The sequence below is a fragment of the Ipomoea triloba genome, chromosome 5 (genome assembly GCF_003576645.1).
Source record: "Ipomoea triloba cultivar NCNSP0323 chromosome 5, ASM357664v1".
NCBI lineage: Eukaryota > Viridiplantae > Streptophyta > Magnoliopsida > Solanales > Convolvulaceae > Ipomoea > Ipomoea triloba.
This window is the reverse complement of record NC_044920.1, coordinates 1,578,552-1,596,778: the sequence shown is the minus strand read 5'-3', so window position 1 is coordinate 1,596,778 and position 18,227 is coordinate 1,578,552. Positions and strand designations below refer to the sequence as shown.

The 18,227-nt window shown below is 35.6% G+C and overlaps 2 protein-coding genes across 2 annotated transcripts; both read left to right on the top strand.

Annotated features, from left to right (window-relative positions):
• The first annotated feature begins 473 nt into the window (after positions 1 to 473).
• On the top strand, positions 474 to 1,208 carry LOC116019616 (receptor-like protein 43). The gene has a single exon (XM_031259889.1). It carries the CDS (start codon positions 474 to 476, stop codon positions 1,206 to 1,208), a length of 735 nt encoding a protein of 244 aa, XP_031115749.1.
• An 11,423-nt stretch (positions 1,209 to 12,631) lies between these two features.
• Positions 12,632 to 16,278, top strand: LOC116019615 (receptor-like protein 48). The gene is made up of 3 exons (XM_031259888.1): positions 12,632 to 12,655; positions 13,248 to 13,506; positions 13,667 to 16,278. The coding sequence occupies exons 1-3, from the start codon at positions 12,632 to 12,634 to the stop codon at positions 16,276 to 16,278; spliced, it is 2,895 nt and encodes a 964-aa protein (XP_031115748.1).
• Positions 16,279 to 18,227: the final 1,949 nt, after the last annotated feature.

Below are 18,227 nucleotides of genomic sequence, written 5' to 3'. Positions count from 1 at the left end.
TGATGAAGATAGTACCCAAGAGCTAGGCAAACCCACGACAAAATAGCACGGCAAAACTGCACCAAAGATGAAGGAGAAAATAGTTTGTTCCTTCTGCTGATGAACCGCCGAACGCCAAAAGAAGAGGAAGAAGAAAGATGAGTTTTTCTTCCTCTGCTGAACTGCCGAACTCACTGCCTCTCTGTGTTTCTCTCTACTGGCCGAAAAAAGAGAGAGAAGAATGGAAATAAAATTTCCACACTTGCTGCTGCCCACTACTGCCGAACACAACAAAAAAAAAGGGAATAATGCATGCTTGCTTGCTTTTTCACTTGCTGACAAAGTAAACACTACCAAATGCTTCCCACTACATTTTATTTGTTGTTTTCTTTGTTTGTCTTTATGCTGCCAGCTCACTTCTCACATAGGAGGGACCCAACATTTATCTTCATGGAAATCGTATCAAAGGATCTCTTCCATCTGGAATATGCTATATGAGCAACCTACAAGTTCTTGATGCATCAGATAATAATTTGAGTGGTTTGATCCCGGAGTGTCAAGTCAAGCTGGCAAGTCTATCAGTTTTGAACTTGAAAGGAAACAGATACGATCAAATGCCTTCTACTTTTACATTTGCCTACAATAATCTTCCTTCTCTTAATATCAATGGCAATCGCTTGAAAGGGAAGCTGTCAAGATCACTGGCCAACTGCAAAATGTTGGAGATTCTTGATTTAGGAAACAACATGATATCTGATACTTTTCAATTTTTGTTGGAAAAACTCCCTTCACTCAAAATTCTTATCTTGCGAAACAACATGTTCTATGGTCAAGTAGAGATTCCTAAAACAAAGTTTGTGCTACCAAGCTTACGCATAATTGATTTGTCCTCCAATAATTTCACTGGAAAGTTGTCTACATATTTCCTGCAGAGTTTGAGTGCAATGGCTATGGGCGAGGAACACAAATTACTGTCTAGTCTCATTGGAAAGTATGATAGCTACTACCATGATTCAGTGACCATCATGAACAAAGGATATGAGATGGTGTTGGTTAAGATCTTGACAATATTTGTAGCTTTGGATTTGTCAAACAACAAGTTCCATGGCAATGTTCCCAAAGAGATAGGCGAACTGAAATCACTTATTGTGCTCAACCTATCTCGAAATGCCTTCATTTGCAACACTGTCATCTCAATGGTCCAATCCACCCTTCATTTGCAACACTGAAATCTCTGTCTTATTTGCAGCTTAGCTATAACTTTACAAGCAATAACAATATTTCCCAGAAATTGTTTTTCGCCTTCCAAATCATTGACATCTCGAGAAATATCCATCTGAGTGGTCGGTATCTAGACTTTCCAAAACATAAACCTTTGCAAATTTTGTCACTTCATGAAACAAATTTTTATAGAGAATTACCCGAGTCCATTTGAAGTCTTCAGTTACTGAAAAGTTTAGAAATTTATTGCTCCGATTTCTCAGGGTTAATCTCATCGTCAGTAGCAAACCTCACAAGTATTATAACTTATAAGGTTGGGCATTAGTGAAAATGGATTCATTGGTTCTTTACCCCCATTTCAGAGAGTACAAGTGTTGCGATTCGGCAGCCCGGAGTGAAGCTTCGTGCTGCTGAAGATTACTCGAACCGGTCATAGTTGGTTCTCGGGTAGTTCGGTAGTTTTGGACAGATAGTAAGTGAAGGACGGGTGGGTGTTTGTTGCAGGTTTAGGTTTCGTTGGGTTGGAATTAAAGGTGTTTTTTTTGGATTTTTGGTGAATAGCGGTTTGCCACGTCCGGCTGTAGAACGATAAAAACCGGGGATGACGCCACAAGGTTGGTAATTTCCTTGATAAGTCGAAAGAGCTCACATAGGACCCAGTGAGAGAAAACTTGCAATGTAATGCGTAAGACTTTGATTTCTAATCTCATACATTGTCTGTATTCAAAGAAAAATGAAGAGGCTATTTATACTACCGGTCTAAGAATTAGCTATTATCTCAAGAGACCAGGGAGCAATTAGTTAAGCTAGAAAACAAAAATTGAATATAAAAATTCAATTTTTATTTACAAGACTAATTTCCCTTTATTTGACCAGCTTCTTTGAAACTCAATCCTGGACCGCAACCACATTGACATATTGATGGACAATTTTAATATATGTCCTCGCAAGTGCACGAATCAGTTGTAGTGATAGTGTGCAAAGGCAAGGGTCGAACCAACAAGGAATTAAAACTATGCAATTTAATAAACTAAAAATAAAAAAACAGAAGAAATAATCTTAAAGAGTTTAAAAGGAAGTTCAATTGCAGAAAAATTAAATCAAGAGCATGTAGAGAACTTAGAAAGGACAAATAACCTTAAAACCAAGGACAATAAGGAAATCACAAGAAACTTGATATGTAGCAGGATGATGAAACTCTAGGAACATGAGTTTAATACAACTACTAGTTCTGCATCTTAAGTCTACACTGCCAATCAACTAAGGGTTCGTTCTTTCATTAATACGACTACTCTGTATGGCGTTTAGAGTAGTCACGTGCTTTAACAGTTCATATGCATAAAACATTTATTCAAACCATTAAAACCCATTATGCTTAAAAGAACTTACGGAATACTCGGGTTTAGGAACCAAATGAACAACTTGAAAAGACAATCAAATTATTCATTCAATTATCCTACTAAGCATGGAATTAAAAGGTATGGTGTTTACTCGGTTAATTCCCTTAACAGATTAAGCTATGCTAAAATTGGTCAGATACAAAATTGCAAGATAACAACATAATTGATTGGCAAAATTAGAATTAATAGAAATGCAGAATTTTCATCGTAAAAGCATTCATGTTCCCAGATAATAATTTTTAACCAAGCATTTTAATATCAATCTTAAAAACAAATTTCATAAAGCTAAGCAGCAAATTCACCTAACAATTAATTCAGTGGACCCGTAGCAACACAAAGCAACAACTAAAATTTAGGAATTAACAAAGAAAGGAATTGCTTTTTGAAGGAAAGAAGAATGGAAACCAGGTACAATTTAGTGCTGCCAATGCTTTTGTTGCCCACCGCCGAAATTGAATGTCAGAGTGATGTTGGCTGGAGAAGTGAAGCTGCTGACCGGGAATTTTCAGCACCGCCAGAAGAAGACCACGATTACGCCGCCGCCGATGGTGAGTACGGAATTCTACCGCCCAGAAATTTGCACGCCCGAAAGTCGAGCGGTCTTTGCTTCACCGAAAAGAATTCCGGTGAGAACAATTGATTTCGATGTCAAGGTAGTGTCATATTGGTGAATGATTCGGTGGTCTCCGTTCCTTGAATTAATCCTCCATTTATAATGTTCAAGCTCAACACTTTCTCCGCTTACACAGTTGCAATTCATGGCCTTGATTTTGCAGAGGGACGAGAACCGCGGATTGCCATCGAGACCATTTCGTCTGACGCTTGCTGAACACTTGTCCATTCAGGAGGTTTCTGTTTGTTGAGCGGATCCGATGCCAAGCCGAGAAATTCTGTGCCTCTGTTTTTTTTTCGTTCGTTGCTGCTGACTAGAGGACCATCCCCGTATGTTCAACGCAAAAGGATAAATTCTTAAATTACAAAAGTAAATAAAAGTCCAAATAAAACTAGTCTAACTTATTAATACTAACCTAACACAAACTACATTATTATTATATTAATTTATTTAAAATTATTAGATAAATATAAAGCAAACGCAAATGTAAAAATAAATAAAAATAAGCAAAAATATAACTATATACTAAAAATTATTAAATAAAATATAATAAAATAAAGTATACAAAATGCGTTTATCACATATTTAGCTTCACTCTTCTCCCCAAGTTCCCATAACTCAGTCTTATTGTTGTTTAACTTATGTATGAGTCCATTTAAAGCTCCTTGCAACCTCTTGGCCCGTTCTCGTGTGATAGGACCTCCCGTGACTTGCAACGGATCTTGCATGCCATTTGTTTGTCCTGCGTTGTCCTCAACATCTTCCCCCTCCGTAGCAAGATTCGTCCACGAATCAGCTTCATCTGCAACAAAACGAGTTAAGTCAGCAACATTAAAGGTGGCACTAATATTATACTCACTTGGTAACTCCAAGATATAGGCATTGTCATTAATTCGGGCCAACACTTTAAAAGGTTCATCCCCACGAGGAAGCAACTTGGATTTCCTCTGAGTTGGAAATCTTTCTTTGCGCATGTGCACCCAAACTAAGTCCCCGGGCTTGAAGACCACGTGCNCTCGGTTAATTCCCTTAACAGATTAAGCTATGCTAAAATTGGTCAGATACAAAATTGCAAGATAACAACATAATTGATTGGCAAAATTAGAATTAATAGAAATGCAGAATTTTCATCGTAAAAGCATTCATGTTCCCAGATAATAATTTTTAACCAAGCATTTTAATATCAATCTTAAAAACAAATTTCATAAAGCTAAGCAGCAAATTCACCTAACAATTAATTCAGTGGACCCGTAGCAACACAAAGCAACAACTAAAATTTAGGAATTAACAAAGAAAGGAATTGCTTTTTGAAGGAAAGAAGAATGGAAACCAGGTACAATTTAGTGCTGCCAATGCTTTTGTTGCCCACCGCCGAAATTGAATGTCAGAGTGATGTTGGCTGGAGAAGTGAAGCTGCTGACCGGGAATTTTCAGCACCGCCAGAAGAAGACCACGATTACGCCGCCGCCGATGGTGAGTACGGAATTCTACCGCCCAGAAATTTGCACGCCCGAAAGTCGAGCGGTCTTTGCTTCACCGAAAAGAATTCCGGTGAGAACAATTGATTTCGATGTCAAGGTAGTGTCATATTGGTGAATGATTCGGTGGTCTCCGTTCCTTGAATTAATCCTCCATTTATAATGTTCAAGCTCAACACTTTCTCCGCTTACACAGTTGCAATTCATGGCCTTGATTTTGCAGAGGGACGAGAACCGCGGATTGCCATCGAGACCATTTCGTCTGACGCTTGCTGAACACTTGTCCATTCAGGAGGTTTCTGTTTGTTGAGCGGATCCGATGCCAAGCCGAGAAATTCTGTGCCTCTGTTTTTTTTTCGTTCGTTGCTGCTGACTAGAGGACCATCCCCGTATGTTCAACGCAAAAGGATAAATTCTTAAATTACAAAAGTAAATAAAAGTCCAAATAAAACTAGTCTAACTTATTAATACTAACCTAACACAAACTACATTATTATTATATTAATTTATTTAAAATTATTAGATAAATATAAAGCAAACGCAAATGTAAAAATAAATAAAAATAAGCAAAAATATAACTATATACTAAAAATTATTAAATAAAATATAATAAAATAAAGTATACAAAATGCGTTTATCACATATTTAGCTTCACTCTTCTCCCCAAGTTCCCATAACTCAGTCTTATTGTTGTTTAACTTATGTATGAGTCCATTTAAAGCTCCTTGCAACCTCTTGGCCCGTTCTCGTGTGATAGGACCTCCCGTGACTTGCAACGGATCTTGCATGCCATTTGTTTGTCCTGCGTTGTCCTCAACATCTTCCCCCTCCGTAGCAAGATTCGTCCACGAATCAGCTTCATCTGCAACAAAACGAGTTAAGTCAGCAACATTAAAGGTGGCACTAATATTATACTCACTTGGTAACTCCAAGATATAGGCATTGTCATTAATTCGGGCCAACACTTTAAAAGGTTCATCCCCACGAGGAAGCAACTTGGATTTCCTCTGAGTTGGAAATCTTTCTTTGCGCATGTGCACCCAAACTAAGTCCCCGGGCTTGAAGACCACGTGCTTTCGACCCTTATTGACTTGTTTGGCTACTTGCTCATTCCTTTTAGCAATTTGTTGGCTAACCTTCACATGCATCGATTTTACCATCTCAGCTTTCTTAGCGCCATTTGTGTTCAAATACTCTTTCACGGGGAATGGCAACAAATCAAGGGGAGTTAAAGGGTTAAAACCGTATACAACTTCAAAAGGAGAAAAACCCGTAGTACTATGTACATGCCTATTGTATGAAAACTCGGCAATTGGAATGCATTCTTCCCATGTTTTCACATTTTTTTTTACTAACACTCTTAACAATGTTCCCAAAGTTCGATTTACCACTTCCGTCTGTCCATCTGTTTGAGGATGACAAGTAGTCGAAAATAAAAGTTTGGTGCCTAACTTACCCCAGAGTGTTTTCCAAAAGTAACTCAAAAATTTAACATCCCTATCAGACACAATGGTCTTAGGTATGCCATGCAACCTTATTATCTCCCTAAAGAATAAGTTTGCTACATTACTTGCGTCATCTGTTTTATGGCAGGGGATGAAGTGTGCCATTTTAGAAAAACGGTCCACTACAACAAATATAGAATCATGCCCTTGTTTAGTTCTAGGAAATCCCAGAACAAAGTCCATCGAGATGTCAAGCCAAGGGTGCTCTGCCACGGCAACGGCGCCAAAATTGTGATGCAGTGTAAGCGGGAGTGTGTAAATGGGTGTAATGTCGAACCACGAGGATTGGAGTTTATGGCACGTAAGGATTAATTACCTATAATCTAGTCACTAAAGTCTTGAAACCCATAAGGATCCAAGCAACCATATGAAGGATTAAATATTAACAACTAATAGGTAACCTTGGAAATAAGGATATAAAGGAAAAACTAGATTAAACTAGGATTAAAATCTATTGGGAAAAATGGGTTAGATTAGGTGTATTACTCTATTGATGCATTAACACTTGAGTTGGGGGATTAACTATACCCTAGGTTCTTGATGCTAGCACAAAAGAATCCAAGTTTCCACAAGGATTAGAACAAAGGTTGCCCCATTTCCATGGTGTTTCAACCCAAGTTCTTGAAGGACAAAAGCTATTTAAGCCCCAAATCTACCCCTATTTCCATGGAAGAGAAAATGGGTTTGAGATTGGGTTGGCTCAAGTCTTCCATCCAATTTCCATTGAGATAAAAGACTTTCCAAAGACAAACAACAATCATTGTACACTAATTATTGAAAGATAGCAATAAACCCAATTCAAACTCAAGAACCCTAAATGGGTGTTCATCCCCTTTATGCAATAATCATCTAACAAGCATCAATAAGAGCAATAAACACCAAATCTAACCCATATGAAAGACTACTCACTCATATTTAAGGTAAACATAACAAGATTCAACAAGGAAAACATAAATCCACAATAAAAGTAAGAACACTTGAAGAAGAGGAAATAAGAGATTTTACTAATAAAGATGGGAGATGTTGTTGGAATCCCTTCCAAAAATCACCAAAAGATGCTTGCAAGATGTTCTACAAGGTTAATCTAAGCTATTCTAAGCTGAAAATACTAAGGAAAATATTGTAGAGAGAGTCTAAGCTAGCTAGGGTTCGGAATCCCCAAAAAATGCAGCAAAAAACGCACTTATACAGAACAGCACAGACCAAAATGGGTAGTGACACGGCCATGTCAGTACCCATTTTGGTGATCAGTTTTAGGGCAGACCAAAACGGGTAGGGACACGGCCGTGTCACTACCCATTTCATTTTTCAGTAATTTTTCCTGCTCCATTTTGCGCTCCGCTGCTTTTCTTCCTCCTTGAGTGAGATCCTAAGCTACCAAAATTTGATTCGAAGCCATCAAATGTGCTCCCTTTTCTACTTGTTGCGGATGAGTAGACCTTTAACACAAAATCACACAATCAAGTAACAAATTCCACTCAAGTGACAATACTTTACTATAAAAATAAATAGGAAGTGGGGCAAAAAGGCATTTAGAAATAGAGTTATCACAACCTTATTATCTCCCTAAAGAATAAGTTTGCTACATTACTTGCGTCATCTGTTTTATGGCAGGGGATGAAGTGTGCCATTTTAGAAAAACGGTCCACTACAACAAATATAGAATCATGCCCTTGTTTAGTTCTAGGAAATCCCAGAACAAAGTCCATCGAGATGTCAAGCCAAGGGTGCTCTGCCACGGGTAATGGAAGATACAATCCATGAGGCATACTTGTGGACTTAGCTTGCCTACAAATAATGCAGCGCTCACAAACTCTACCAACATCTCTTTTCATTTTAGGCCAATAAAAATGTTCACACAAAACTTCGTAAGTCTTGTGTATCCCATAATGTCCCATTAAACCCCCTCCATGGGCCTCTTTGACTAGCATTTCTCGCAATGAGCAATGCGGAATGCAAAGTCTATCAGCCTTGTACAAAAATCCCTCATGCAAATAATATTTCCCATGCGGTCCCCTCTGACATGCAGCAAAAACACCACTAAAATCACTATCATGCACATATAATCCTTTTAAGTGCTCAAATCCAAGAAATCGTGCATGCAACGCAGACAACAAAGTATACCTACGAGACAATGCATCAGCTACAACATTCTCCTTACCCTGCTTATATTGGATCACATAAGGAAATGATTCAATGTATTCCACCCATTTTGAGCTTATTGAGCTTTCCCTGTCCCCGTAAATATTTTAGGGATTCATGGTCAGTATGAATCACAAATTCTTTAGGCCTTAAGTAGTGTTCCCAATGTTCTAGTGCCCTAACAAGAGCATAGAACTCTTTATCATAGGTTGGATAGTTCAGGCTTGCCCCATTTAATTTTTCACTGAAGTAAGCAACAGGCTTACCTCCTTGCATGAGGACAGCGCCTATACCCACCCCGGAAGCATCACAATCTAACTCAAAGGCTGCCTCAAAATTAGGTAAAGCAAGTACGGGCGCAGTGCTTAATTTTCCTTTTAGAAGGTTAAACGCACGTTCTTGCCTTTCCCCCCATTGAAAACCCACATTTTTTTAATCACCTCAGTTAGTGGCGCAGCAATAGTACTAAAGTCTTTCACAAATCGGCGATAGAAACTAGCTAAGCCGTGAAAACTTCGTACTTCACTGACATTTCTTGGTGTGGGCCACTCTTGGATAGCTTTAACTTTGGCACTATCCACTTCAATTCCAATGGCATTAACAATATAGCCAAGAAAATGAACGGAATTTGTGCAAAATTCACACTTCTTAAGGTTAACATATAGTTAATGTTTCCTCAAGACTGTAAACACTTGTCGTAGGTGCCTAATATGTTCTTCGAGACATTTGCTGTAGATTAGTATATCATCAAAATATACGACTACGTTTTTCCCTATGAAGTCTCGGAGCACATGATTCATAAGTCTCATGAATGTGCTAGGTGCATTAGTGAGTCCGAATGGCATAACAAGCCATTCGTATAGACCTTGTTTGGTCTTGAATGCTGTTTTCCATTCATCACCCTCATGTATTCTAATTTGGTGATAGCGAGATCTTAAATCAATCTTAGAAAACATACATGCACCATGCAATTCATCTAACATATCATCTAAACGGGGAATGGGAAAACGGTATTTAACTGTTATTTTGTTGATTGCACGGCAATCAACACACATTCTCCATGACCTATCTTTTTTTGGCACAAGTAACACCGGTACTGCACAAGGACTGGGACTTTCTCTCACATGTCCTTTGGACAGTAACTCCTCTACCTGTTTTTGTATTTCTTTAGTTTCATCAGGACTGCATCTATAGGCAGGACAGTTGGGAATTGGTGCCCCAGGCACCAAGTCTATTTGGTGTTCAATCCCCCTTATTGGCGGTAGCCCAATAGGCATCTCTGTGGGAAAGATGTCTTTAAAGTCCTGCATCAAAGAAGACACTGCCTCGGGCAAGTGCTTGAGGTTAGTAGCCTCGGGACTAGGCCCTTAATATAACATTAATAAAATTGACCTCCCCGCTTTTATAGCTTGTTCAACCTCTCTTTTTTTTGCAAAAGAAATTTTTTTTGCACTTCCCTCATTCTTTTGTGCACTCAATTCATTTTTTTCTTTTTGTTTTTCTCTCTTATTTTTTCTCTTAATGATGCGAATCTGGTTGGCCCGATCTTCTCCTCACACTCTAATTTAAAAAGGATTTTTTTAGAATGATTATTAGGCTTGGTGTGATCAATTTGTAGGTTTAATTTAGGTTGGGTAAAGGGTTGTTTTTGGGTTTTGATGTATAGTGGTTTGCCACGTCCGGTTGTAGAACGATAAAAACCGGGAATGACGCCACAAGGATGGTAATTTCCTTGATAAGTCAGGTTTGCCATGATCCACTCATCACGGCCGAACTCATCCTGAGTTCCAGAAAACACTGAGTTTTCTATCTCAAAAATTCTCAACTGTGTATTTCATTTGACATGCGATGGCCTTAAATAACCATTAGCAAGCTAATTACAACCACATGAATGAGATAATTATTTAGAATATGATAAACTAATCCTAACTAACAAACTAAGATAAACATTAAATTTAATATAATTCTAACAAACTAAATCTAAAATAATTTTAAAGTAATCATACTAATTAATTAATAAAACCAATTCTGAAATATTCAACAGCCAATTATTGGTTCCCGTGCCCACAACAACAAGTGTGCCAAATCTTTCATAGCAAAAAATTTTGGTTTGGTTAATTCGAAAATAGAAATTCTAGTTCGGTTAAAAGGTTTGAAAAGTTCGATTAATCGAATGCACACCCCTATAGTTGAGTAAGTGAGATAAGACTTGCATGTTAATTAACATGATTGAGTTCTGATTAGAAAGTGATTACCTAATCTAGACTCGAGGAGTTAATTAACCTAGCTAGCTAGCTAGCTTACTTCACCTTTGAGGAAAGGGAAGTATGTGATGTCAATACCAAGGTGTTAGATGAAATGTCTCTTAGACATTCATGAGTTATGAGAATGTCCTTGTCTAGCTAGCTAGCTTACTTCACCTAAATTGGATAAAGTCACTACAGTCGGAGACTAATAACTTGAGTAAAACTACTGTAGTTGAAAATTAAATTGGATATTAATATAGGTGAAATTACCATGTTATTTTAACATAGGACTCAATTGAGAAAACATCAAAGCCAAAGACTTCATTAAACACAAAAAAGTCGTTTATGACTAAATCGAGAAAAAACTACTATAGTCCAAGGCTAAATTGAATATTAACTCTCATTTTAATTTTCCAATTGAATATTAACTCTCATTTTAATTTTCCAACTAGAAGTTGTACGTGAAAACCGTGTTTAGAATTTGAGTGAAGTATGGTAATCGGCAAAGAAGACTTAAAAGACTTAAAAGCAAGTCTAGACTATAATATAAATTTATATGAAAGACTGATCAAAGTATTAATAACTTTAGCTAAAAGTCTAAAAGCTGTGTTGGAAAGGCTAAATAAAGTTTGTATCTTTGAGGAAAGTTGTGACAACCACCTTTATCATTTGGGTAAAAGCATACAAAAAGCAAGACTTAATTTAAATGTTTTTTTCTTTTGAAAGGTAATTTAAATGTTCTTTTGTGGTCTTTGGGAATACTCTCATAGTCTCATTCTCTGAACATGAGATATGACTAAAATACTCTCAACATATATACGTGTCACAAAATGTACATTATATTGTGCCATTTTTTCTTAGAAATTTTTTAGAATCAAATATTAATAAATTAAGCATCATACTCAATCAAACTCAACTGGATACAAGCAAAATCATAATAGATAAGGTATTAAAAATAAGTGTAATTTATTTATATATAATATAAAAAAAAGAAGAAATAAGTGCAATTAAATACTTATCAATATTGTTCATTGTTTGTGATGTTAAAGTGTTTAATGTTACTGCTAAGGTTACAAGAACGTACAAGGTCACACACAAAGATCGAAAGGTCAACAAGTTTTATGGGGTTCAAAATTTGTGATTGGCTAGTGGGAGCTATGTCCAAAAACCAATAACATGAGTTACAACGTTATAGAGATATGTTCAAAAATAATTGGTCTTAGTGCAAATGGATATATCCGAGTCCAAGGGAATATTTATATAAATAATGTCATATACCATTAATCTAGAAAACTTCGTTTTAGATTAAAGTAATCTCACACAAATCCTACGGGGCTTTCAGTTCACCCCAGGTAATAGGAATATAGGATTATCCAGGAAGGTAATGTTAGATTTGGGAATGTAAGATTATCTTATGTTGTGTTTGGTTTGGATTGTGAAATATAATATTAACTTGTTTGGTTAAGAGTTATATAAATTTTAGGTTATATAGATCAATTTATTATAATATCTTCAATAATATATATATATATATATATATGTGTGTGTGTGTGTGTGTGTTGTGTGATGCTTAAATATTAAAAAAATAAATATATAAATATACACACATGTATATTTGATTATATAAACATATTTATTATTATTATTATTATTATATAAGATTAGTTAACAAGACAAAATTGTAATAATTCAAGGTAATTTAAGATTACCTGAGAAAATGAAGATAATAACATTACTTTGAAATATTATCGCCACATCATCTTTGAAGTAGTATAACATTACCAGGTAATCTCATAACTTGAACCAAACAAGATGATATAACATTACCAAACTCATATAGTAATCTAAGATTACTTGAACCAAATGCCCGGCTCAATAATTCTCTCAACTAAAAAGAATTAAGTTTAATCTTAAATAAATAACAAAAACAAAAACAAAAAACAAAAGTGCATTTGCCAACAACAACTCAAATTTTTGTGAACCAAATTCCACGCAAGAATTGTGGTTGTGAAATGAATACTTTAGAATTTGCATAAAGTCATAAAGAATGGCTAAAGAAAGACTAGGAAAAGTGTGCATGAAAGAAGACCTAAAAGCAAGTCTCCGTCGTAGTATGGGGAGATTAAACAACCATTATTTGCATAAAAACTACATTATCTTATAATATTATGAGAAATTATTTTACAAAAGATAATATAAATAATTAATGTATTACCTATAAATAAAAAAAATAAAATTAGAAATAATTTTTAAGTGTATAAGAGTTTAATTAAGAACAATGTACAAGCAACTAGATTTAAACATGTTAACAACTTTGAAGGGAGAAAACCACGTTTAACAACAATTTCAAGTAAGAATATAGTCTCTCATTTCTTTTATTATTTTTGCAGATGTGTATATTTTAAACTAGTTCTTAATATATCTTTTAGATTCCGTGTTCATCGGGATAGAAAAATAAAGAAAAAGTCATTAAAATAATTTGCTCCCATTTTATATTAAAAAAAAAAAAATCTCACCCATGTCATTCCTCTATATATCGGCCCCTCCATTAAATATTATCTCCGCACCTTCAAACATAAACATATATAATACATAAAATGAAACCACTTTACATTCATTTAAACATATTATTAATTCTCATATTTGTTTTTATTATGTTGCAGAGTAATGTGGTTGTTGTTGTATCTTCATCTTCATCTTCTACAACTAAAAAATGTGTACACAACCAATGGTTAGCACTGTCACAGCTGAGAGATCTGAACCTTCATTCACCCCCACTGTCGCCGTCTTATCCATGCAACGAGAGGAACTCTTCGAAGAAGGTGATGGAATGGAATATGGAGGTGGAGGATTGCTGTAGTTGGGATGGCGTTTCATGTGACCCTGCCACCGGTTATGTCATTGGGCTGGACCTCAGTTACAGTATAAAATTTTCCCATTTTCAATCTTAACCATCTTCAAACTCTCAATCTTGCATGCAACAATTTCGACGAGAATCCATTTCCATTGGGGTTTGAGAAACTCAGGAATTTGACTCACCTTAACCTTTCCTATACTCATTTTTCTGGTCAGCTTCCTGTAGGGATTTCGACGCTGACGAGGTTGGTGTCTCTTCATCTTTCTTGGAATTTCGAATCTGATGTAAAGCTAAGAAAACCAAACCTTGAATCTTTTATTATGAATCTGAATTCTTTAAAAGAGGTGTATCTTGATTATGTAGACCTCTCAGCTCAAGGCTCTAACTGGTCTCAAGTCTTATCCTCTGCATTGCCTAATCTTGAGGCTTTAAGCATGTCACATTGTGAGTTGAACGGTCCAATCCACCATTCATTTGGAACACTAAAATCTCTGTCTTATTTGAAGCTTGACCATAACAATCTATTTTCTGATTTCCCAGAAAATGTTTTTGTCCTTCCAAAATTGAAAACCATTGACATCTCCTATAATGACCTTCTAAGTGGCCAGATTCCAGAGTTTCCAAATCAAACTTCTTTGCAAATCATTTCACTTTCTCACACGAATTTCAGTGGAGAATTGCCTAAGTCCATTGGAAATCTTCAGTCACTGAGATCTTTAGATATTTCTAGCTGCAAGCTCTCAGGTTTAATCCCCTCATCACTAGCAAACCTCACAAGTATTATCTGGTTGGACATTGGAGGAAACAGATTTACTGGTTCTTTACCCCCATACCATAGTACAAGTGTGCCAAATCTCTCGTACCTTAACATGTCATCCAATCTTCTCACAGGTGGAATTCACTCTTCTGTTTTCACACTACCATCTCTGGAGGATTTGCTACTCAATAATAACAAATTCAATGGTGAACTCCAGGAGTTCTCTAATGCATCTTCCTCTGTTTTAGCTAATTTGGATTTGAGTGGCAATCAATTGAGTGGGGTAGTACCTAAATCAATATATCAGCTTCCTAACCTAATTGGTTTAGCATTGGCCACTAACAACTTTAATGGTAGTGTGAAAATTGAGATGTTGCAGAATCTCAAGATGTTGACACTTTTAGATCTCTCTAGCAATAGTTTGACAGTTGAAAGTGTTGATAGAAGCTTTCACTTGCCTCAGCTAGAAGACGTGTATCTACAGAAGTGCAATTTATCTGATTTCCCCATTTTCCTGAAGAATCAAGTACGACAGCTTAGAGATCTTAACCTTGCATACAATCACATCCGAGGTTATGTTCCTAGTTGGCTGCTGGGGAGCAACATTCTTGAGCAGTTGGACCTTTCTGGAAATACAATTGATTTTCTTGAAACATCAGCTCAGGGAAATGGTTCATTCATGATGCTAAATACTCTCGTGATGCGTTCTTGCAACATTTCTAAGTTTCCCAAGTTCTTGAAAGGCTTTGATGCTTTACAGGATCTTGACCTTTCTGATAACAAGATAGAAGGTGAAATACCAAGTTGGATATGGCATAATGAGCTTCAAGTTGTGAATATTTCTCACAATCTTTTATCTGTCTTTGATGAAATTCCCACAAATATTTCTTCATATACCTTTTCTCTTTTACTTCATGGAAATCGTATCAAAGGATCTCTTCCATCCCGAATATGCAATATGAGTTACTTAGCGTTCTTTGATGCATCAGATAACAATTTGAGTGGTTTGATTCCGGAGTGCTTGGTAAAGCTTGAAACTCTATCTGTTTTGAACTTGCAAGGAAACAGATATCATGAAATGCCTTCTAATTTTACATTTGCAACACATCTTAGCACTCTTAATATTAACGGCAATCACTTGAAAGGGAAGCTGCCAAGGTCACTGGCCAATTGCAAAATGCTGGAGATTCTTGATTTAGGAAACAACATGATTTCTGATACTTTCCCATTTTGGTTGGGAAAACTCACTTCACTCAATGTTCTTATCTTACGAAACAACATGTTTTATGGTGAGGTGGAGATTCCTAGGACAAAGTTTGTGCTGCCAAGCTTAATCATAATTGATCTGTCTTCCAATAATTTCACCGGAAAGTTGTCCAAATATTTCTTGCAAAGTTTGAGTGCAATGACTATGGGTGGGGAAAACAAAGCACTGTCCAGCCTCATTGGAGAGCATGATGGCTACTATCATGATTCAGTGACCATCATGAACAAAGGATATGAGATGGTGCTGGTTAAGATCTTGACGATATTTGTGTCTTTGGATCTGTCAAACAACAAGTTCCATGGCAATGTTCCGGATGAGATTGCTGAACTGAAATCACTGGTTGTGCTCAATCTGTCACGAAATTCCTTCAATGGGCAAATTCCAACATTATTAGGAGAGTTATCTCAACTAGAGTCTTTAGATTTCTCACAGAATAAATTCTCTGGAATGATTCCTCCACAACTCACCAGTCTAACTTTCCTAGAAGTATTGAACATGTCTTATAACCAACTAGCTGGCCACATTCCTTTGGGGAACCAATTCAATACTTTCACGAATAGTTCCTACATAGGAAATGCAAGACTGTGTGGAACCCCACTCTCAAGAAAATGCGGTGAAGATGATGATGTACATGATGAGAGCTTGGAAAATGAAGCCATGCTTGATTGGAGGTTTGCAGTTGCTGGGTGTGTGTCTGGATTGGTTGTTGGATTAACAATTGGGTTCTCTTTTTTGGCAGAACTAATTATTAAGTGGCTTGTAAAGCAGCACATGAAAAGAAGAAGAAACCGAGGAGGACTTAGAAGAAATTGAGCAGCACAATTATATTGTTACCTCTTTGATTAAGAAAATAACCTTTTGTTTTGTATTTACATTCTCCAAGATTGTCTCGTACCTAGTATATGTTTAATATAATGCCTTTCTTATGCTAAGTAGTACGTTTCTCCTAATTCCAAAGTTATGTTTCACCCAACCACCTAAGCGCATTCGCTGATCTTTTTTAAAATATTGATCAATCACCAATTATTCGATAGTTACGTTGCATTTTTATTAATCTAATAACAAAATTTTATGGAAAAAAATATTGTTCCTAACGGGGATATCACAATAGTTATATTGAATATAATTTTATTAGATACAAAGAAAGAAGGGAACACAAAGAAAAATTAAATTACTTTGAATACATACATTAGCGCGCTATTCTTAGCCCATTCATAATAACTATTTTTTATTATTTCAAATATACTTTAATTTAAAACCCTGCATATAAGTACATATATTTTTAAACTTTTCTCAAACTCTTACGATTAACTTTGCAGCTTCTCATCATTACTAAAGTACGATAATATGTTTTTACTTTTTTTTTTTTTTTTTTTTGCAGTTTCATATGTGTGTGCATATATAGTTTATGTATTTCTTATTTTTCTCCCGTTACACACGTTTGTTTCCTCCAAATTTTTTGTATGTATTTGTGCATGTGCATATATATACATACACATATAGTACATGAACCAGATAAACCCAGTTCGTGTATATAGTATATTGTTTCGTTATTCACTTATTGAGCATTATTATTTTGTTTTTTTTTTGTCTCCTTATTTATAATTGCTTTTGAAATAATATAATACCGAGTAATTTTTTATGTTTTGTATTTTGTTATTGTATGATGAGCATGGTTGCAATAGGCGCTAGGCGCTAGTCGGGCGGTAGACTAGCGCCTAGTGCCTAAGCGGTCTAGGTGGCGCCTAAGCGGTACTTAGGCGGTTCTAGGCGGCGACCTATAAAAACAAAAAATTAATTCATGTGTGTGCGTGTATGTCATATATTATATTATACTACCTCCGTCCCAAAATGGTTGTCTGGTTCGTTTAACGAGACTTGACTGAAGTAATTTTTAATCTAATTTTCATATTATTAAGTTTAGCATTAATATATAAAATTTATATATTTAGAAATTACATTAAAAGTACTATTAAACACAAAAAATTAAATTTAAAAATAATAAAAAATTACTAAAGAAAATAAGCAAAGAAGTAAGAGTTGGTTTGACCAATGAATAGTAAATAGGACAGGTAAAATGGGATAGAGGGAGTATATATTATATATATATATATATATATATATATATATATATATATATATATATATATATATATATATATATATATATATATATATATATATATATATCTTACTTCTCTTACTTATATAAATAAATAAATTTAAATATATATAAATGTAATAATAAAATTAACAAGACCGACTCGCTCGAGTTAACTCGGCTAACTCTGCCGAGTTGGGCGGGTTAACTCGGCCAAATTCGGCCCAGTCGACGCCTAGGGAGCAATTCGCCTCAGTCTAGGAGCGCCTAGCGCCTAGGCGGAGATTTTTGCAACAGTGATGATGAGTGAGTATGTATATATTTGTATGTGTTTTATTTTGAGGAGATCTACATTAATGATCTTGTGCAGGCTACGCGAGTTCGTAGAATCAGAGAGACCACTTAGTTGGTCACATCCCTAGGTACCCCCTCCTTATTTGATTAAAAAAAATGATATTCCATTTTTAGTCCCTAACAAAGCATTATTGTGTGAAGCATGACCTACATAGTTGTATGGAGCATAAATAAAAAGTACATTATTTATATATATAAAGTACATTATTTGAATACTAAAAGTATATTATTTTGTATATTATCAAATAATATACATTCAGTACACAAATATATTTAAAATATTTTATTTATTATACACACAATACTG